The 23,969-nt window shown below is 35.7% G+C and overlaps 1 protein-coding gene across 7 annotated transcripts in view; it reads right to left on the bottom strand.

Annotated features, from left to right (window-relative positions):
* Positions 1-941: 941 nt before the first annotated feature.
* Positions 942-23,969, bottom strand: part of PCDH7 (protocadherin 7) — a 286,604-nt gene continuing 263,576 nt past the window's right edge. For 6 of the 7 annotated variants that reach the window (XM_087737276.1, XM_087737277.1, XM_087737280.1 and 3 more), the window contains one exon: positions 942-5,300. In XM_087737276.1, the coding sequence (XP_087593402.1) occupies positions 4,921-5,300 (380 nt within the window). In that variant the 3' untranslated portion in view covers positions 942-4,920. The remainder of the gene's footprint in view (positions 5,301-23,969) is intronic. The other variant, XM_087737283.1, reaches the window with a different exon arrangement.

Raw genomic sequence — 23,969 nt, 5'->3', positions numbered from 1 at the left:
TATTAAAAAAAAAAAAAAAGTTCCGGCCAGCCTGTATTCACAAAAATCAAAGCCTAATCTGTAACTAAGGTAAAAAGACAGAAACAGCGCTTTCTGTAGTGTTCAGTGGGAAATTGTACACAACTGCAAAGTCTCTGTAGCAACAGTGTGTTTTGTAGAAAACAACAGGGAGGAGGGTGAGTTTTAACCTTCGATCCCTCTCCCCACAAACATAGTTTTCACATATTACAACTGAAGCAAATCCCAACTTAATGGCTGTTTTGGAACCTGCTTTTTTAAAACAAACAAAAAGAGCAGTGTGCGACCAGACAGCTAAGGAATAAACTCTTTTTGCTTCTTAGATGTTCCTTCTTGAGGAGGGTTTGTTCTTTATCTGTAGTTATGCTGAGATGGATAATTTGATTCACAGCTAGAAAGAACTGGAGGTGTTTATTTCACATTTTGCTCTGAAATGCTGCATTAATTGTGGTGTTCTTTTCAGCATAGATGCTTCACTGATATTTTAGGATTTGTTAATATTTCTAAACTTCTTGGAAAAAATAACAACCTTGCTGATAATTAGAAAATTGCCATTCCATAATGGAAATACCTGAGCTTTTACTTAAGAGTTGTTATTCCCCTTAATGCAAAGGTTTTAAACACACCTTAATAAGAAGCCCTTTTGAACAGTAATTGGAAAGAACTGCTATCATTAGAAGTACTTTACTTCTACTGCGAAAATAGCTGTATGCTCTCCTGAGTGACAATAACCTCTACTGAATTTCATTCTGTAGACAGGTAAAACTTCAGCTACATCAGCAGCTGAAGATATGGCCCGTTAAAAAGGCAGTTTCATCTTTGCCATGCAAAATACAGGTTAAATATGCAAACTAGCATGTGATTTAATCCAGTAAAAGTGGAATAGCCTGTCAGAGAAAGTACACTAGCAAATGGGCAACCAGTTGAACATGTTATATTTTAATTTGCAGAGACAAAAATGACAAGCAATTTATTTACATAAAACTGTACAAAAGCAAATTAAATTATGTAAATATTTCATAAATAGAGGTGGAGTAGCGTTTAATACATTTTGCCATGTTTAGCATAGTTGCGTGCATAGTGACTCATAATAAACAATGATAAATTGTTCTCTGCTTCACTATCAACATCCAAGTTGCAGAACAATAGTCAATGATTAATATTACAAACAGATCGTACCACACTGAATGCAAGTGCTTTAAAATTTAGGAAAAAGTTGTCTGAAAGCATACCCCAGGTAGCTGGTGAATGTTGTCTTCTTCCTTGTGTTTATGCTCTTCAGTTAGTAATACAACTTAACCGGACTTTCATTTCTATTGCTATTTCATCTCCTTCATTCCTTAAGGAAACACTGTATATTTATCACCAATGAAACAAAAGGAAAAATACTTCATTGTTCAAGTTCCTTACAAGTGTTTGGTGATGGCTGGATTTATGGCAAGGTCTTTATCCGTATTCTTTGTTTTCCTGCTTGACAACTTCCTAGGGTAGCCTTTCAGCCAATCATTTCAATCCCATTTAAGTTCTTCCCCCACATAAAAATAATGTTTAACTTTTTTTCCTGAAACTCAGGCAGCAGGCCAGTCAGAAACCATATCGAATAAACATAGTGGATCTGAGATCCAGAATGAGCATTAGATTTTAGACCAAAGCTATTGAATTTTCTAATACATATAAAGTTATATATTAACGCATCAATCCAAAAGGTGCCCTAATGTAAAATACATGCAAAGCTCATTTGAGTTTCCCATGGAAGGAAATAAAAGGATGATTTCTATACAGTACAACTGAAATGTGATGATGGCTAAAAGCAATTAAAAAAAAATTGTCAATTTTCCTGGCAACATGAACTGGCAACACCTTGCTAAATAACTATAATATAGACTGATCATAGTTTTCCAGGTAGCAGAATTAAAAACAAATGAAAAACAACTCCAAACCCCACACAAATAGTAATAAAAAAATCCTCAAGACCTACTTAAACCACAGTCTTGTATTAATAATGCTTAAGACTGGTCCATTAACTGAGTTTGGCAAAAGGCTTGTTTTTAAATATATCATTTATAATTTCTCAGAAAATAAACACAGGTAAATATACAGGTTCAAAAAAGTTGGGAATAGCCCCTTATCCCTCAGTGTCCAAACCCAACTACCACTTTACCATAATAATAGGTATAAAAGGCACGGTTGCATATTTCGCATTCACTCTAATTATTTTTTATAGTTTTATTTGTTTATTTTTATACAAAAGCACTCTATTTATGGAGTGGCACCAGATTTAACCTATTTCAAATAAAGAGGAAAAATACAAACACAAAATATATTTGTGTGTCATGCCAGGTCAGAAGAGTAATCAGCATATTAATAGTGGCTAGTTCCACTAGAATTACTGTGACTACTTACAGTAGACAGAATTTTAAAAAAATTCTTTCACACTCATTTTAGATCTAAGAAGATGCACACAAGTAAAGTATTTAATGACTGTCTTATGTGGTGCAAAAATTGGTGAGTGACTGCTGATCCATTTAATCTGAAGGTCTTCTATGACCTGTATTATTAGCGTTGTAGAAAAAGGGTCTAAGAATATATGGAACCAAGCTACCTAATTTATTTTTTTGTGTGTAATATTAAATAAAATCTTATTAAAGGAAATTCTGTTGAACATTTGTGTTATGCAATTGTGTATTCTGTTGAAACGTGCAATAAAAATGTGTATACATTATATAAGCATTTTTAGAAGCATTTTTAAACAGGTACTTACAGATTATACAAAGCAGTAACTGCTGTATGCAGTCTCATAACAAAGTACTAGTTTGCATCTGTCCATATTACTTAAATAATTAAACATAAAAATGTTCAATCATTATTAATCTTTGATTTTAATATTTTCTTTCTAAAATGTGCCCATTCATCATAACTGCTATACACAAACTAATGTTACTTGAAGAAAGTAAACTCAAGAGAGGAGAATGAAATGGCCAATAATGGCACATCCCATTATATGGAGAAGTGAATTCAAAAGATAAATGTGATGAGTTGTATCGATTTACCAATCTCTACTTTAGGCCATTTAAGGTTATTTCTATGTAATTCTTCAAAGCAAGAAACTACCCAAAGCTACATTGTGACTACAGTACACTAGAGAGCCATCTAGCCATGCCTTAACGCCAGGTTAAACAGCCAGGGATTTGAATGCTTTCCCCTTCTTCGAGCTGTCCTTGCTGTGTTTTTCGATTGTCGCTTGTGTCTGAATGTCTGAGCTCAGTCTGTTGTTATTAGTACAGCACCAGCTACTAAGCAACTGGCTGAAGTTCTGCACATTTTTTTGCTTTTATTGCACAAAAAACTGTTTAATTTCCTCTTCCTTTCAAGAAGTGCTCACCATGAGAATCGTTACAGCCCACAGCTCTTGCATATCACGGTAGCTTGGACTCCTTTTGACTCATCTTGACCTGCTAGGTGAGTATCATACCACTGTTTATCAGACCATTTTCTACCTAGCCTAAATATTCAGAGTCTCGACATCATTTAGTATGGCCCTTTTCTTGGTTTTAATGCACTTGTGTTTCAAGAAAACTTTCATTATATCTTTGACATAATTGAAGGAGTTGGTAATCTGCAACACTGATGACAAAAGACTTAGCAATCACTCGTACTCCTTGCACTCTGAAAAGAAGGGTTTGTATTTTACTTGTAATATTCTCTTGTCACTGCATCATCCCATTGTCCACCCTTTCCATCCCACCAAGCATTCTCATTAACACAGTCTTCTATTACTACTATCAGTTTTTAATTTTGATCTCAAAAATTCCCTGGAACTGGCATATGCAGCATATCATATGCAGCATCTGCTGCAACATATCATGTCATTACAAAACAACCTACATCAGTTCCTTTGGGCATACAACTGAACTGCACTGGGAAAAAAAAAAAATGTCATCTGGGCTTGTGAACTGTGCTGCTGTGCAAAATGTAACTGAAGGTGTGTTATGAGTACATGTGTGTATTTGTGAAGATATTAGTTTTCTAAGCAAAGCCCCGATACTTAGCAGTTCCCCTGATCCATTGCATGATCTTTGGCCTTTTCGTTATTACGATCTTCCCAGCTAGATGTTAGTCTTGCCCAAAATAATGATTTCAACAGTTTATCGTTACTATCCTACAGTATATGTGTTGCTAATTTTGTTTACGTTGAAGTAATCATTACAGAGAACGAGAGAGAAGGAGAGAGAGACACAGCAAGAATACATTTGTTCTATGGATAAAACAGAACCAGAGTTCATGAATCATAGGAAAGTATGCCACATTTTTGACTGCAGTCTCAGGCTGAACATATTTCTGTTGCTTCCAGCCTCAGATGAGAGGTGAGAATATTAAAGCTGTGGTCTTCACAAAGTGCCTATTAATGATTATTCCTTTATATTTATCTCTATATCTCTATGGTTTCTGAAGGATTGTCCCTGGTGGGGATCAGCAATATTCAGATGATATGTTTTGAATACATTTTCCCTGACCTGTTATCCTCAACAAGCCAGATGACAATCAAACAAAATGAGTGGCTTAACTCATGCTTCTGCAGAGGGGAAACAACAGTGTGTTGTGTTCTTTTTAATCAAGCTCGTTACTATGGGAGGAATTTGCAACCATAGATTTAGGAAAATAAAAATCAGTGAGGGGGAATTAGACATGCAAGTAACAACGTTTTCTACATTGTACAGTATAGTCAGGCAGACAGTATAATTAAATGCCTGCTATGGAGGCAGAAGTGGCAGGCAGATCTTTTGTCTCTTTGGTGGCCCCCTCTTTTTTGTTTCTTATTTTTTGTTAAAATTGTTTTGATTTTAAGAATTTCACCCCTTTTCTTTCTTATAATATGAAAGAACTTTGTTGCTGCTTTTTAGCCTACAGGTAAACTTCTCTTCTAGTTAGAGTATTGACAGGAGATGGCTTGTATTCCCCTGTCTGTGTAAGGGGGATATCCTCTGGATTGCCTTCTTCATTTTTGCTGAAACTAGCCGCGCTGAAGGTCTCATAGGATGAGGTCAACTTTTTGTTAAGGAGGTTTCTGTTGCGATCACCCATGAGGGAGGCTTCTCCATTGGCCAGCTTTTCCTGACTGCCCCGTTCATCGACAGGCATGAAAGTGGAGAGTTTTGGCTGGCTCTTCTGCTTTCTTTCAGGAGAAGTGCGAACTGGCATCCAGCAGGAGTCCGAGTGGCCATATTCATCACACTCTCGGGTACACTTCCCTGTCAGGGCTACATCTGGTAGAGGCCTTGAATCTGAAAGTAAAATAGAGTTGTCTTTACAAATGTATAATGTTGCAATGACTTCCAGTGAAACTGAGAATCCTTAAATTCACAAAAGGTATTTTTAAAGGTCTTGGTAAAAATGTTGCAATAAGTTCCTTAGTAATAGGGTTTTTTTACATTGCATGTGCCCATAGGCAACAAGAATATCTGTAGTTATCCTCAACCTCAAGAATTGAAAAATAAGACTATTAAGCCACTTCCTGTGCTTGTAAATCAATCTCAAAAGCATTTAGCATTAGGTACTGAATGAATTTTGATGTCTAAAAGTCAACCAAGCACTTAATTCCATACTGCCAATTTTCTTGAAATTATTAAAAATACCTTTCTTTGAATTTTTTTTTAAAAAATGCTTTCAATTTATGTGAAAGAAACCTGAGGCCCTGCATGCTGCAAATACTTATGAACATGCTTAATGCCCTGCAAGTGAGAAGCTCTGTTATTGACAATGGGACTCAATTTGCACATAATGTAAACCTTGGCTTGTATTTCTGAGGGTTGGGCATTCATTGTTAGTACACAATATGTTAAATAAATCGTACAATCAATGATTAGTAGGAGCATACAAAAACCCTGCTATTCGTTATAAAGTTAATCTAGCATGTATGGATAAAGCTGTTCTGTGTGTTGTGTGTGCATGCAGGGAAACAGGGAGAATCTGAGGGCTGCCTGAATAGATGCACTAACATTTTACATGTGACTTGTGTTAGAAGATGTCCTGTTCCAGATCACTGTTTCTAAGCTTTCTAGATACTATACTTGTAAGAGCTTACACTGAAAACGTGCAAAGTTCAGGGGACTGCAGGATTGACTCCTACCAGATAAAAACACGGGCAGTTTTTAATGTTCGTATTTTGATACTTTCATTACAACTGAATTAAAAAGCTACCTCAACTGTTTTAAGCACTGGATAAGATTCTGCCTTTATTCAGTTATACTGTACTGTATGGTCTACAAGAAATAACTGGAGCTGCCTACAAAGTAACAACATCATATTCAAACAGTTAAAGTTGACAAAGAATAAAAATCAACAAGTAAATTAATTTTTCCAGTTTATTTGATATGACTTTCACATGATATGACTTATTTGATGAAACTTTTAGGTTTCTTTTATAAAAAAATCGATTACCTTAAAAAGGAGCAAGGAGCTTCAAAATGGAAACACAGTCAGGTACTTCATATGGGCTGTGACAACTTTCTACCTTCCCACAACAACACCCAAATTCATGTGAACAGTAATTTTACCAGTAATAACCTATGCCTTATAAAATATCTTTCAAAAGCCTATTCAGCCTTCATTTTGTTACATCTATTTTGCCTTTTTTTCTTTGATTTTGACCTTCTTTAACAGTGACAATTCCAACTGTGAAATTTTTATAAATTCATAAAAAAGACCACTTCTGAGGTTAAAAAAAAAGCAACCAAAAATCCTTTGCCTCTTCCAGAATAAACTGTTTTAACTTAAAATATTTACAACTAGTCCTTGCAGACCAAGCATATTTCCTTTCAGCATCTGCAGATTTAATCCCGATAGAATTACAAAAGCTCTTGAAAGTCAGATTTATGTTCATCTTGTCCTGATTTTTTAATGCATTTAAACATTCATTTAATTAGCAATTTCTTGCAGTATTGTAAAGAATATGCATATTATTTATTATTAACTGTTCTCAACATTTTTATAGAATCTACTGTATGTATTCCGAATACTGCATAATATTTCATATTTCAGTACGTCATTGATTTTAATGAGGAAAACAGCACTGATGTTTAGATAACTGAGTAACTCTGTAGCTGAGATGTGTAAGGCTGGGAGGAGGGAACTGAATGATTTTTTTTTCCCCTCCCAGTTGTACTTTTTAAAGCTTTTGTACTTGGACTCAGCTATGATTCCCACATTTTTCAATGAAGAATGCAAAGCCTATGGACAGTTATTAGCCTGTCAGATGACTGTGTTCTAGAGATGTAGACAGAAGACAGGGACTCTAACAGGAAAATTCTTTATTTGTCAACTAAATCTAGTATTATTCTGGCACTCCCTTAAGGTAAGAAGCATAATTAACTGCTGATCTGCACCTGATGTGCTTTGATTTTTAAACAGAAAAACACCCTTCATATTTTTACAACAGGGCAAATGCCGTTCCCATCTAAATCTCAATAAACTCTTCAAACAGCACCTTATTTCCAAACAATAACCATTAAACATTGTGCTTGCTACTTGTATTTCAATTATTACTCTGGAAGAATATTAGCAAATGCTTATCAAGGCAGTATGTCTGATCTTTATTTAAAACATAGGAATATATGTTCATTGAAAAGGGTTGTTTTTGTTGTTGGTTGGTTGGGTTTTTTCCCAGATTGAAACAGTTAATGTCTCATTATATCTGACGGTTTCTTTTTAGTGCAAAAAAATCTTGAGCCAGCATTACTTGAGTTGATAAAAATCCTTCCCTCACTAGTGGTCCTTGAATCATGCACTTGAAACTTTACCAGTTGGCGTTGCAGTGCATCCCATGTTCACTTCTGGACAAATATTAGAATTCTTTATTGTAAAGCGTGAGGACTTGCTGTACAATTCAGCCTTATAGTGCTGTTTTATGAAGCAACAACCTCTAAGTCAGCATGTGGCTGACTCACCCTGTTGGGTTATGTGATAAACTTCATCTTCACACCCACAAAAGAGCTTGGAGAGACACTGGCAAGATAATACTAAGCCAAATAATACCCTCATGAGCTACTCCCAGGCCCATCACAGAGACCATCAGCCCATCAAAAGTCCATCTGCCCAGGCCCAGAGGAGAACAGGGTTGTATAGTAGCAGATAGGAACCCAAATCAAGGACCCAGGCAGAACAACCACCTTGTCCAGGCCCCTGCCAGGGCTATCCTAGCAAAGCCATCAGCCCCATTGTCCCATCACCATGAGTCACTGGCAGCTGCTCTGCAGACCTTTCTGTCTAACAGGGGGATTGTTGTCTAGGTATGTAGGACACATTATGGGATATGGGGGAAAAGCAGTTTGGGATAGCACAGGACTTATTATGCGATGTTTAGGGGAGGAACCAAAAGGAGGACAAGGGAGACTTTTAGGTGATTTGGGGAGGAACAAGAGTGGGAAAATAAAGCGATAAGGGGATAAAAGGACCAGTCACATGTAAATAGTTTGCTGGCTAATAAGTTTGTCTGGTTGTGCCCTGTGCCTGATTAGCACCATCTGTCCTGTCTTCTCGTTAAATTCCTTTCTAATCCTTTCCTGGTTTTGGGCTCTCTACTCTGTGTGCATATGCATGCATACGTATGTGTGTGTCCACTCTCACTAGTGGACTTCCATCCTGTCCAGCCAGAGAGGGGAGCAGAATGAGGCCACTGGTGCTGTCTGTGTTCATGTGAATGCTCTGAGTGTCTGTGATCTGTGTGGCCAACTGTGTATATATTCGGTGTATGTGTGTGCTCTGTGTGTGTGCCTACTGGGAATACATCTTCATCTTTGCTACTGGTTGGACCTGGGCACATTGAGCAGAAGCAGCAGCCTCACCTCCCTCAGGCTGTCAGATCCAGTGTGATATATTTTCCTCTAAAACACCCTTCAATTAGTATTTGGCATGTACAGTTAATGTAGCCTTCTACTCCATTGCTTTCTTGCGTCTGTTCTAAGAGCTTGAATCAGCACAGCATTTAAGCACACATTTAATCTAACATGTTTTGAAACTTGTTGCATTTTAACTGCTATTCTGTTTAAAAGATAGACATAACTTAAGCATTTGGTGGGGCAGGAAGCAGTGCAGGGAAGGAGGGAATGTTTGGTGTGTGTGTTATATCAGAAGATGGGTAAAACATCCAGTGCTGTCTGGACTAAACTATTACCAGTACCTAAACTAGTCAGTTAAGGAAAACTTGGGTACTTTCTGTACACTGCAGTAGATAACAGAGATTTAACCTTCATTTTGAATGAACTGCCACACTGATTTAGTTAAAGTTAATTAACTTTATTTTTGCTAATTCCCTGAACAGATTGACCCTCTTTTGCAGAGTAGTGACTTTATGCTCCTCTTTTTACATTATCTAGCCCATGGAGTTGTGAACAATCTCTGAATATGAAAAAAAAAAAAAGTTGTTCTTCTCCTCTAGCATAATTTACATCCAAACATATCTATCACTAAGTAACATGCTTTTTTAAGTACTTCTCAGTTTAAAAGTTAAAGACACTAGTACCAACCACACTGCTAGCTGATAAGCCTAATGGAATATGACACAGCAAGGAATTTGTCAGCACAATTGGCAAATCATCAAGGAAGAGTACAACAGATTTCTACCACAGTTACATATCTGGAAACTGATTCAAATAAGTGCTTAAAATGCCAGTTATCAACAAACAAATTTTATCACAATGCTAATTAGTGAGAAAGTAAACCTGGAGGGATGATATTTCTTGTCATATAGAAATTTGTAGGTTTGGGGTTAGGTTTTAACTGTTTATACATAGACTACTCAAATTTAAGCTTTTATTTGCATAAAATTATCTTCAGATTTACAATGGCAGATGTCATCTAAGTTATTTTCAAACATATCCTCTTATGATGTCTCTGCATCAGAACTAGGTATTGCTTGACTATTTGTAAAGCCATTGTAAACCCACTCCCTGAAATGCAGCTATTTAGACAAGGTTTTGGGTATACATGTAAATGGAGACTTCAAAAGTGAATATTTATAAAGCAGATTTCACTTGCAACTGCTCAGACTTCAGCTTAAAAAAAAATTGGAGAACGGTAATTTACAGGGTCTCACAGTCTACTTTCTCATTGCATCTGATATAAGCTTCCACTACCAATTTCCAAAGTTAGCTGATAACTATAATTTAAAAAAAAAAAAAAACTTTTATCATTAATCCAACAAATCCTCAAATATTTATGGCTAATTTCTGAGACAGTGATAGCTTATGTTTTCCATAAAACTTTGTATAAAAACATGCAAATGAATGAAGTTATTTATATGTATGCTCATGTTTCTGCTGATTGTAGCTGACCATTGCTTTAGGGCTAGAAGGATTGCTTGCTATCAAAAAAGGAAGGCAACTACCACGACAGTGTGGAGAAAGGAAATATAATGTTCTATATCCAGTTTAAAGCCAAAAAAATTAACAACCAAAATATTCCACCCAAGCTGTTTTCCGTTATTTTCTCTCCTCCCACTCCTTACCAAAGAAGGTCAATATATTTCATCAAGTACAGAGAAAGTATTATGAACACAGTAGTCAATAAGTACATGTTACAGGTTCTGTGCTTTCTTGTACACACACATTGCAGAAATATAATGAAGGATGCACACTCACTCTGGTTCAGCTCCATACATTTTTTAACAACCATTCTTGTACAATATATTTTATACAAAGCCAGCATTCTCAATTAGTCATGACGTGGTCCTAGCACATCCACTCTTTTGGAGAAAGATGCAAGGAGCTTTTCATTTTATCATCTATGTAAACCATGCACAAAACCTATGGTAACAACAGACTTTAGATGTACCTAAGCAGTCAAAAGCTCTGTTCCACTTGTCCCTGGAGATGGAAAACCCTTCAAAGCAATACTGACACCCTATCTGGATACAATAACTTGAACATTCCCAGAAAGAACCCTGTCCCCAGAAAGCATTCCTAGCTGTAGACCTTTTCTTGGAGGAGTACACGATCACAATAGCCATACAGTACTACAGCAGTGCAACAGTACTTCTGTAAACCATGCAGCTTGGACCACGGGATCTGAGGAGTCATTGGCAGATGAGCGCTAAATAGTATCTATGACAAATCAATGACTACATGCAGATTTTGCTGGTTTTCCCCATTGATGGGCCCATAACATCCCTGCATGGTTCCAGTTATTGAGGACCTGTAAATAATGCCTGTGCAGTAGTTCCGGAATACTGTGAGAAAAGAAAAAGGAATAGTCATACAGTAATGACAGAGACTGTGGTTTGGTAAGTCACTTTTCGTCCCACCTTTTCCTGCACTCTATACACAAATATACTATATTCAGAGGACTACCCAAAATTCAAGTGAAACACCAGTATGACTATGCAATTAAACAGGAGTCCATTTACATAGCTTTTATATGAAATGGTTGTCTGTTTTATGAGCTGTATGATTGGAGACACAGTAGAACTCTTAAAGCATTACAAGTATTGACTACATGATCAGAGAACAAAAACAGCTGAGAGAGTACGTATAGTAGAAAATCACTGTTTGGGGGAGCACGGAAAAAGCTAAGCTGTAGTGATACACAGCTACAGCAGTACTGTCTTTGAAATTCCTCCCTCCTAATTGCAGTAATTCAGGAACTGCACCCCAGTTAGTTGTGTGGCATATTCTGACATGCCAAGACACTATTAAAATACATAAACATGTTTGAAGGCATCAGCAACTTCTTTCTCTGCACCTTAGGCTAAACACAGTTAAACAGCAATTGAACATATCTCAAGAAGCATTTAGTGCCCCAGGGCTTGGACTGCTGTCATTCTGAATGTGGCATTATCGTGTATTGCAGAGATAGTGCATGCCATCTCTAAACCAGTCCTACTGAATAAAGTCAAACACAAATCCACTGTTTGAGATATGCCAACAGCACTGAAGTAATGAATATATTAATTGCTTTTGGACTAGAATAATTTCATGTATATCATGCCCATTCTGAAATTCTTTTCAGTACTTAAGAAAATACTTCAGAGTACAGAAAAGCTTACATGTACATTGATTGAATGATTAATACTGTGAGAGGAGGTACAACAGAAGGATATAAAATAATGAAGTCTGAACCCTTTTATTCTTTCATTATGCAAGGAAAAAGGAACATAGAATGAAAGTGAGAATTTTCAATACTTTATTTGAAAAATGGTAAAATAAAAGTATCCCTTAAACAATTCCTAAGATCAGCAAGTCTCACTGCTGTAGTATGTCAAAAGTCCAAGTACTTAGGTGGTTTCAAGAGAGACCAAGTGGAATTTTCAAAGCAAACATGAGATGCTATATAGTCCTCTACCACTAAAACAAATAAAAATAAAACAAACACATAAAGCAATACCATAAGAAAATAGAAACAGGTAACTGGTTCGTTAACATTTGAAAAAAAACTCATGCTAGATGAATGAAAGTGAGTTAGCCAGAAGAGAAGACAGCTGAGGGAGAAAACAGCACTTGTCATATACCTAAAAGGCTATGGTAAAGCAAGAGTGGGAACAGTCTGTTTTGCATGCCCATAGTGGAACGGACCAAAAGTAATGGCTTGATTGTAACAATGACAAACCAGGTTAGAAACTAGAAAAAAAAATTGAGGATAAATGTAGTGATGGAAGATTATGGAATCTCCACTAGTGGGAGGCTTTGACAAATGTCTAGAAAAACTTCTCCCACAGATAACACAAACATGGGTTATCCTATCTTGGGAAAGTAATGATGCACTAAATGACCTCTAAAGGTTCCCTTCAGATCTGCAATTCTGTTAATATAATTTATGTACTTTGGCCTCAATCCAATCCTTAACTGTTTCTGCGTTAAGATTCTTGACTCATTCGGTAATAAATCAGCCTTAGAAGTTGGACTTATGTTCAGCTCAAAGTCCATTTTAGAATGACATCCTCCTTAAAATTTTATGTTAATAGAATTACAAACAAAAAGCAAAATGGTTGGACCATTTAAGATGGGTGTTAATCAAAGGAATACAGAAACAAAAAGCCAGTAATGCTAAAAAAATCCCCCACTCTCACGTTCCAACATGATAACCTAACATTCATAAAATCTTCTTGCCTGAGTCCCAACACGTCCATTCCATGTTACAGTTTCATCAAAAAGTTAAAGATTGAATACTGCTTCTACCTGTAGTGGTGCAAAACAAATATCATGCCTCTGAAGTCCCTTAAACCTGAAACTGGTGTAAGAAAGACTCTGTAAAGCAGAAAATTTCAAGTGTTTACTTCGTATATGAAATTTTGGGTTTGTTTACCCTTGCATAATACCTGTCTCTGTTTTAGGGAGGAACAGAGTCAAATAACATAAAGAATGTGTAAGATCTTGATGTATTTCCTTTGGTTAATTAAACAGACTGTACCAGACTATATAGCTATTCAACATGACTCAGGCATCTAATCAAAGAAATATTACCCAAGCAATAAAATTCCTGGCTTAGATTCCACAGTTATTTCTATCACAGTTGCCTCCAGCAGGTTAAGATACAACATGCTTTAACTGTTCCTCTAATTATAGAATAATTCCATAAAAAAGTTTCCTACCTAAATTAATGATTGTACGAGCTCTGTAGTATTGCATCTGTGATCTGCAAGGAATCATCAATACTTCACAATTGATTTAAAGACTTTTTATATGAAAAACAGACCTATGGGTTGTTTTTTTTTTTTAACACTAAAAAACTAGTTGTACTCTTCCAGGCCCGAAGCATATTAATCAGTTGGTTGCCAGTGGAGAACCATAATATAGGTTGCATACAATATTATGTGAAAGTGAAATCAAATTCAACAGACTTAATTCTAGACAAATACTAATTTAAAACCCTGATTGCATTGTACTATAAAAAGAAGCACCTTAAAAACATATAGTTTTGTCTTGCTTAAGTTGTATTTATCCTGTAGTTCAGACTTTATTTCATTTCATTCACAAGACCAATTGAATATATATAATGAAGACTAAGAAGTGTCAGCTTATGTGATACCAGTGGCGAGTACAGTACTAAATACACCATGCTGAACTCAAATTCCTTAGATTTTCATTTTCTAGATTTAAGTGTAATTGCTACAAGACTCCCTGTAATCCTTTTAAATCCTTTGATAGCCTGATTTACTTCTATCACTGAAATAACAACATATCCTTCAGAAAAGTAAGACTTACTATGGCTTCCTGAAGTAGCATAGACATTAAGATGTAGGAAACATTTAAGCTCTCTAATTGTTCTGCCAAACTGATGCTAAAATATTAATCTGTCACTGTGTCAAATTACATAACTTTATTTTTTTCAGTAAAACGTGTCGGTGCTTAACAAACTCTGATATGAAACAATTCATGGAGCAATTAGAATGTCAGCTCTCCTAAAGATGGCTTAAGAAAAGTGTCCTGGTTTCAGCTGGGATAGAGTTAATTTTCTTCTTAGTAGCTGATATAGTGCTGTGTTTTGGGTTTAGGATGAGAATAATGCTGCCAACACATTGATGTTTTAGCTGTTGCTAAGTAGTGCTCACACCAGTCAAGGACTTTTCAGCTTCCCATGCTCTGCCAGGTGCACGAGAAGCTGGGAGGGTACACAGTCAGGGCAGCTGACCCAGACTGGCCAAAGGGCTATTCCATACCATATGACGTCTGCCCAGTATATAAGCTGGGGGAAGAAGAAGGAAGGGGGTGGGGAGGGACGTTCCGTGTGATGGTGTTTGTCTTCCCAAGTAACCGTTACGTGTGATGGAGCCCTGCTTTCCTGGCGATGGCTGAACGCCTGCCTGCCGATGGGAAGTAGTGAATGAATTCCTTGCTTTGCTTTGCTTGCGTGCGCAGCTTTTGCCTTACCTATTTAACTGTTCTATTTTATTTTACTTCAATTATTAAACTGTTCTTATCTCAACCCATGAGTTTTCTTCCTTTTACCCTTCCGATTCTCTCCCCCATCCCACCGGTGGGGGGGAAGGAGCGAGCGAGCGGCTGTGTGGTGCTTAGTTGCTAGCTGGGGTTAAACCACGACAAAAAGTCTGAATCAGGGCTCAAAAGTCAGCATAATTTCCTTGATACTCATGCCAAACTGATGGGACTGCAGGAGCTCTAAGGGAACAGAGTAGCTTGCAGCCATTATTAGCTAACCTCAGCTGTAGACTGTGCCTCCCCTTTATTTTATTTCTTGGTAATAAGGATTTAATAATGTATTTTTTTCATCAGGAATGGACACCAGGTAGGAAAAGTAATGCTCTTGCCACAGAAGAGAAAAAAAAGGTTATATGATTGTCCCTCGTCTTGCTCTAATTTATGCCCATCTCATTCAAAAGGCAACTGCTTTTTGGAGATACTCCAAGTAACATTTCCTAGGGGATATTAATGAATGCATTGTTTCGATTTAGAAACTAAAAGCACAATCCCAAAAGATGTTTAATGTCATTAGATCTCATGGCTGTCTCACAAGTATCTCAGAGGATATCCAGAATCGATAACAGAAGTTGAATATATAGTAAAAATCAGCGATTTGACAGAGTTGCAAGCTGTTTTGTAAACTTGGTATTTGTTGAAGTGATATAAAAATGCACTAGACGTGACTAATGTTTAGGTTCAAAGGGTGACTGATTAAAAAGACACAACCCTCCCTACACACATGGCTGTTAATTGTTTATCATAAGTAATGGGGGGGGGAACCAACAAACAGCAAAACTGAACCACTTTTGACTACGGACAAGAGCTGAAACTAAAATAAAGTTCTGGTTGAATGCTTCTGTGTTTTAAGAATTGGCTGTAAGGGAGAATACTGATTTCTTTCTTTCATATCTTTCAGTGAGTTACTTTTTTCTTACAGAATTCTTCTGCCACGTGAGATAGTAACTTGAACTGATTATCTTGACAGAACCACTGCATTCCTGAAAATGAAATGCTTCATACAGTTCTACCTTGTGCAGCAACACATTGCTGGAATCTGGATCTTATTTCATTCCCGCATATACAGAATAAAATATTATATAATAACATATATTAAATAGTAGTACTGCTTTCATAAAAAGGGAATTACTCATGTTCCCAAGAGGTTTTCTGTGTGACTCATGTAATGTTTATTTTGTTACAAGTCATAGACCCTCAAAGGTTAAACTTGAACAGTAACTGCAAAATGTGCTGAAGCTCTATTAATTTATATGATGTTATTTTCAAATTTTGAGAAAAAGAAAGATCTACATGCTCTGCATGAAAATGATCATCTAAATAATGTAGAGCTCAGCGTGAAGCAGAAACAAATAACTTGTGATTACTTGTCTTCTTAGTAGCTGTCAAGAGGAACTTGTGTTGTAAGAAGAAATATAGCAGTCATGAAGAATCCATTTAACCTTTTATGTCACATGAAAGGAACCTTATCCCACACAATGGAAAAAAAATACTCATCTGTTCATGTCATACATGTTTCTCTCACAAATACACATATAAATTTGTAATTTTACTTACTTAATCATACTAGCAAGATCTGGTATACAGAACTAAATTTAATTCAATGCAGTGAATTGAAAAGTACAAAGAATGCATTTTCATTCCTTTAGCAGAAGATCTACATGACATAAGACCTAAATGAATGCTAAAAACAGAAATAAAAAACCATTTTAAGGTTATTGTATTAATGAGCATTTTTCCTCTTTGTATAAGTACACTCCAGAAGAAATGGGTTAAATTTTATATAGCGCTCATCTTCATTAATCATGAAACATAACAGAAGTATAACATCATACAGATCAGGAGTAAATGGTAATACTTCCACCTGTCCCAGGGAAAGAAAATTATTTACTCATTAACTAGTTACAGACTCTTGTCTTTCATTCCATGCCAGTGGCATAAGTCATAGTGTTGCTCTGGTCTTTAGATCAATTATTTTGGAACTCTCAACTTTTCCTAAGTAAAGGTAAAAGCTACCCCAGAATTAACCCACCTAAGTAAGTTTGTACTTTTGTTGTAAGTACTGATACTTTCTCATGGATATGATGCAGGGGAAAGGGCAAGGGTTTTTTTGTTATTGTTGTTTTTATAGTAAGTATGTGGAAAAGTCTTCACACCTCAAAAATGGAGAGACAAATACAGAAAGATAATGAATCTCTTAGTGTGATTTATTTCCTGCTCAAAGGGATTTTTTCATTATTTTTTTTATTGATTTTTCAGCTGTGTGTGCAGATTACAGCTACTGAATTAATTACAAACGTCAGCTCAGAATGGTTACATACTTATGACAGATTCACCTGGGTTACAGTCCATTAGTAATTAAGTATTAAGCACAGCACTAATTCCCCTTGTGCATGTGCAGTATATAGACTGTAATCATGCACATGAATCACAGGGATGTTATACTAAAAGAGATTAGAGTATCACTGTTTATATCACTATAGAATGGAAAAGTGTAATGATAATTTTTTTTTATACTAATGGAAAGTATAGCAGAAGTTTGAATGAAACAAAACAGAGAAGACAAAAAAATCAAGTTTTACTTGCAAAGTCTAAGCCTGTCAGAAATAGCAGTCTCAATCCTTCTTGTGGGAGAGGAAATCTAATGGAGACTGTAGTGTGTATCACAGTTTTTTGACCCCTGCCTTTGACCCTAAGTATCTTAAAGTGTTTCGTTCACTCAACAGTTACAGGAGGTAAAGAAGTAGAATTCTTACCTTGCAAGTAGAACTGTGTCTTGATGAAAGTTAAAGGCAAGATTGGACTTGAACAGGGGTGTTCAAGCATATTAGTCAGGAACTATCTCTCATCCCCAAGATGAAGATACAGGGGTTTTGGCTGCTTCACCAGCTACTAGGTAACATTTACTTCAGATTTCCTAAGCCACTTACTTGAGTGGACAGTTGAGCATATCCATCTACAGATTTTTTGAGATATTGCTCCAAAATATGTAAAATATTTCCTAGCCCCAAAGTAAAACTGGAATAATTTCTGTCAGAAGTTACTCCAGTGGAAATACTCTTTAATGAATCCATTCTCTTGGTTTAAGAATGTTTAATATTGCAGTTTTTCTGCTCTTGTGTTTGCGGCACAATATTAAAATTAGTTAGTATGTTTTTGCTTAGTTTTGTTGCCAAAGTGTATACCTGTACCCAATAAATTTTAAATCTCGGAAAATATTCCATTGTTCCTCAGTTTGTGACATTTCCAGATTTCTTAAGAAGTGCAATACATATACTTTGGGCTACTGCTTCATAGCCAACATCTACTTTTTCAAAAATGAATCAGATTATAATCTCCAGCTTGTTTCACTCATTTGAATATCAAGAAGTTTCTGACATTATTAGTTTATGCTTTTACTCAGACTCCAGTAAAACTGCCAAAAGATTTGAAACTGGACAACGTTAAGCTTGCTCCACTTGCAATGCATGACTAAATTCTTGACAACAAGTAGGCAAAAACCCTAATTATATCTGCTAGTATAGCATAAAACCTAGTCAAGCAAAATATATTAACTCGGAGGTTAAACACTTTTTTTTGTAAGGAGTACATATACTGAAGAAAACGTAGATATTAGTGTATTAAATGTGCTAACTACAGTATAGGAAAAAAAACCCAACTTTTGATTATTCCCAGTGTAAATCCACAGAATCATTTCTGCTAATTTATTCAATATCAGTTGCAGTGGTCATAATCACTTAGCAGCTGCTGGATTGTTTTGAAAATCTGGACAAGACATGGACAAACAGTGGTTAAGGGATCAAATATAGGAGTGGGGCAGGACATAAAGAAATAGAAGATGAAAACAAGTTTATCAGACTGAATCAGACAGATAAATACAAAATCTGCAGATTTTGTCTGACTTGAAAGACAATTATTGTTAAAGGGGAAGGAGTAATTTGGTATTCTGGCAATTATTATTTCAAACAAGTTTTTAATAACCTGTTAATTTCCTTTTATTAAATGGTCATTGACTACTATTGCTCCCACAGTGTATCATGGCTAGATCATATGGTGCATACTTTATGCAGGCATCTTCCTTCAAGGCCATCCAGATTACGATATCCTGAATGAAAAATATGCAGTAGAAAATTGGTCTCTGCACAGTGTTTTAGTCTCTGGCTCCTTTCTGAGATCATAATAGAGATGCCAGTTGGGATTGTGGTTCTTCTGAATGTAAAGCATGGTGCACTGGAGTATAACTAATTTATCCCTGTAATAGATTCACTATGGGATGGTAGAATTGCTTTCTACTTGAGCCAACTTTGAAGCTTCAACTTGAGGCAAAAAATTGTGTGCCCAAATATCAATCACTTGAGCCACCATAATTATCAGAGGATGGAATTGTTCCAGGAGAATTATTCAAAGAGAATTGTAAGCTCCTACCAGAGCTGAATGAAGTCCTACCAGAAACTGGGCATCACACTTGGATATTTTATGGTCCAGGAGTGAGCGGCAGAGAGAGTTCATGAGCATATTTCATGCCCCTGTGTAAACAAAGTTCCTCTGATAGTGATCCATTAAATTAGGCCTAGACTAAGCATAGTGGATAAACTCACAGTCCACAGTGGTGGACACCAGTGATTAGTTTATGAAACTTATGCTTCAAGTTAATTAATTTAATTGGACTGGTAAAGCATGACCATATATGGATATATTCTATTTTAAATCAGAGATGAGTGGCTAGCTAGATAAAGTTGAAAATTATCTGTTTACTTTTGAATGATACAGATAGAAAGTAAATGGAAGAATTAATGTATTCTTAAAACATTTTGACAAAAAATACTTATCAGCATTAAAATTAACACTGATTTTATTCTGCTCTTTGTGTGAAGGTATTTTGAGAATCTTACTAGACTACCTATGTATACTCTCAAATCTCTTTCCCACCAGGTATGTGAAAGCTCACTAAATACGTAGCAGTGCAATAAAGAGCTAAACAAACTCTCAGTGCATGCTTTACCCTACCATAGACATGAACTGCAATTGCATGTATTTTGAGTGTTATTTTGTGCTGCTGCAGAAGTATTTTATGGGGTTTTCTTTGTTTCTATTTACTGACGGTTTTAGTCACTGAAAGTAGAGGAGGTACAGAAAGAGGTCAAAATTGACAGCAAAACTGAATCAGGGTTTCTCATGCCAATGAAATAATGAAAACCAGCACTGTTCTTACAGCAACAATAATGAATATAAATGGACAAAAGGCTCTAAACAGCTACTGGGAGAAAGAGAATAAGGCATCCATTTCAAGAAAAAATCTTTTCCTGCCATCACAGATAGCTTTGTGAACTGGATAAATTAGGATGCCCTTTAAACAATTTTCATGCTTCAAGAAATGTCTGTGAGAGACAGGTCTCCCTTATTTTCCTTTAAGGGATCAGACTTAATAGGTTGAATTTTACTTGTATTTTCTACACCTTTATTTCTCATGTCAATCATTCCCAGATAAAATCTGTTATCTCATCTTTGACATAGTTCAATACTTAATATGAATGTTCCCCCCCCCCCGATTTATTGTCTCAAGCACACATATCTTTATCTCTCTACAGATAACATTAGTAAGGTGCAAGTACCATCCAAATAATTGTCAACAGATAATAAAGATTTGCCCAACTCTTATATCTGTTTCAAAACTAAATCCATAAGTAAATGTGTAACTCTGCATGAAAGTAATTTACCTGAATAGCTGTGTATATCTGATTTTATTCCTTATAAAATGCTGGACACTGCATCCAAAGAAACATTAGAGAAGCAAGTTTCTTTGCTTTTATGACTGATAGCATGTACTAAACCCACAAGTTTAAAAGTCATTGGAGAGATGCCTTACCAATTAAATTCCAAGAAATTATAAGACTTTTGTCTGTAACTAAGTGATTCTATGGACTTAATGTATTTTACACCACCATCTGTTCGAAACTCAGTAGAGAAATATCTTGCCTCTAGTTGAAACTATTTGAAAATAATTATATCTTCTTCTGGAATAACAAAATAGCAATCTGTTACAATACTTATGAATCTCATCATGCTGTAAGAGAACAATTCTTCTTGTTAATTTATAACATTTTTATTCATAGGAAGGTTTTAATCTGAATTAAGATTTACAGAAATACCTTAGATTTCAGATTTCAAGAGGTAGAACTGATGGAAGACAGAGTAGATTGGTTATAAAATTTCCTTGCTAATGTCACAAAAACCAAGTATCATTTAACTTCTCTGTTGTTAGATTCTCTCATTTATTATACTTCAGTCTACAAAAATTTGTCTAGCTGCAGGCATCTTTTATTCTGCAAAACAAAGTTTATACAGTTTTCTACAATAATCTGTATTTTGAAAACTCCCTTAGGAATTTTAAAATTATTCTTAAGACCTCAGCTACACAAACTTGCCAGAGGAATGAGCAATGGTTCTAATTATAAATGTCTGGGAGAATTTCTCACTGGTTTGGTTTTACCTAATCTGTCTTTCAGGGAAAGGTAATATACACCTAAAGCACAGCTTTCACAAGATGCACTACATCATTAGCACATAGCATTTAGAAGTCTGGTCAATCCAACTTCATTTAAATTTCTAAAAAGCACAACTATTTTGCATATTCAGAGACTGACCTCATACTGCTTTGACATCCTTTGAATCCGATATTTCTGTCATCAATGAGAAGTGCAAATTCAAAGTAATCAACTAAAGCTAGTGGCATGGCACAAATCTGAAATAAATGTAAAGTGTGATCCAGATCTGTTCCAAGGACAGCAACTGACAATTTCAATTGAACATAAAGATTAGGTCTCTTGAGATTTATGTGTTTTGCATGTTAACTATTATAAAGCAGATGAAGATTTATGCAACTTTAAACTCTTTGCTAAGACGTTGACACCAATAGCATACCCAAATCATAGATAATTTCTGTGTCCAAAAAGATAACAGATCTTCCTCAAACAGGTACATTAAAGATGGTACCAAAAATTTTCATTATATTTGACTGCATCTCTACTATTGATGTTACAAGGACAGAGATGATAAAACACCATAACAGAAAGTACAATTTAAAGATTTGGTTTTTTCTAGTCTGTCATATAAATATTGCACAATGTATTTTTCAGCTCAAAAGTGTAAAGCTGCTCAGCAAAGCTGCTCAGCTGCAGTGTGTGTGCGCTGGTTTTGGCTGGGATAAAGTTAATTTTCTTCATAGTAACTAGTATGGGGTTATGTTTTGGATTTGTGCTGAAAACAGTGATGATAATACAGAGATGTTTTCATTACTGCTGAGCAGTGCTTACACAGAGTGAAGGTCTTTTCTGCTTCTCACACCACCCCACCAGCAAGTAGGCTGGGAGTGCACAAGAAGGATATTGTCAGGTGTCCTACTAGGATATTGTCAGGTGTTTTTTGGTTTTAGGGATTTTGTTTGTTGTTTTTTTTAAAGGACAGCAAAAGAAGGTTAAAAAGAACATTAAAAAGGCATTCATTCTTATGAAATTTGCCTACCTATTAAAAAGAAAAGAAAAAAAGAAAAGAAAAGAAATCATTAAAGTTTAAAGGAAATCATCTTTTACCCAAACAGGAGATAAGCAATTATAATGAAATTTATGGAGTGTTTTGAATAGCCATCCCAGACAGTAAACCTGACTTACTCTGAATAGCATAATTACCTCCTTCATGCTTAATATTCTGTTTTTCATCAAATGAAATGCAAAACAAGCTAACTCCAGGTAGTTCTGCAAATCTGGCTTAGAAAGAAAAGTATTATCAATAACTATAGGTCATCTTATCTCAAGAAAATCTATCAGGTATCCAACACATCAAAGCGCTTGCACTGCAGTTCTATCCTACTCTCTGTTTCTAATTATGAGGTTCTTCTCTGCAGGAAGCGACTTCAAGAGAATTGAAACAATTTATTTTAAAGGCTATAAACATCAGAAGAATTCTGCCTCATACATTCTGAAATGAAGAATATCTTAACACCTCATAGCTTGTAACAGACACATATACAACCCTTTTCTAGGTAAAGAGACTTATTTGAAAACACAGCCTTTCACAATAACTTCCCAAATGAATTGCTCACTATTAGTAACTGCACAATCTTAAGTTAAAAAGGAAAATAGTCTTTTATTGACCAAATGCAATTTTATTGTGAAAAAAGTATAATTTTCTAATACCTAACTAAAAGACATATTTTGAATTTCCCATATTGTAAATAGTGAGAAATAAATGATGTTGGAAGTAGAAGTAAAAAGGACTATGCATGTTTTGCCATATGCAGAAAAGAACTTGCGTGGAAATGTTAAGATATGGAGAAAAGCATTTCAAACAAAAGCAGACATTTTCAGACTTGCTTGTTTGTCTGTGAAAAGTCATAGTGACTCACTATTAGAAATATTTAATTTGTTCTGAAAGTACATGTCTTCTGAGCTCTGCTACGCACACCAATTTTAAAAAGAACCTTTTATTTCCATAAAGCTGTATCAGCATATTTCAGGGAACAAGAAAGTTTATGACTGTTTGCATTATTACATTTCTTTATTATACTATGTGCCATGACCTTCAGTACTGATCCTCTGCAAGATTTTGGTTTTGTCATCCCACATTTGAAACAAATTGAAATGGTGTCATGAAAGTATTCTGGTTTACAAGTAGTCAGTAACAGTTACTAAGATGAAAGTTGCACCGACAAAACATGCGGAGCCTTAGTTTTATCTAGGTACAGAATTTGTATCCCAGAATAGAGAACTTAATAGCATTTTTTTACTTTTTTTTTTTATTGAATGCAACCGATAGCTCAAGTCATCATGTCTGTGTTCAAACTTGAGTGTTTCATACACAACCCCACTCCCTCCCAAATAATGTCATCCAAGTGTTCTCTTTTCTTATTCATTATGGGAGAGATCAGGAACGCGCTCTACCTCTCTAGCTGAATAGTAAGGATTCAGCTAGAAGGGGAGGAAGGGACCTGTTGTCAGATTTTGGAAAGCAGACCTCCATCTCTAGTGGAAT

The sequence above is a fragment of the Nipponia nippon genome, unplaced genomic scaffold, assembly GCF_047370975.1.
Source record: "Nipponia nippon isolate SJK-2023a ecotype South Korea unplaced genomic scaffold, ASM4737097v1 scaffold_6, whole genome shotgun sequence".
Lineage (NCBI taxonomy): Eukaryota > Metazoa > Chordata > Aves > Pelecaniformes > Threskiornithidae > Nipponia > Nipponia nippon.
Note: the sequence above shows the minus strand (reverse complement) of the source record. Positions and strands in the feature narration are given on the sequence as shown.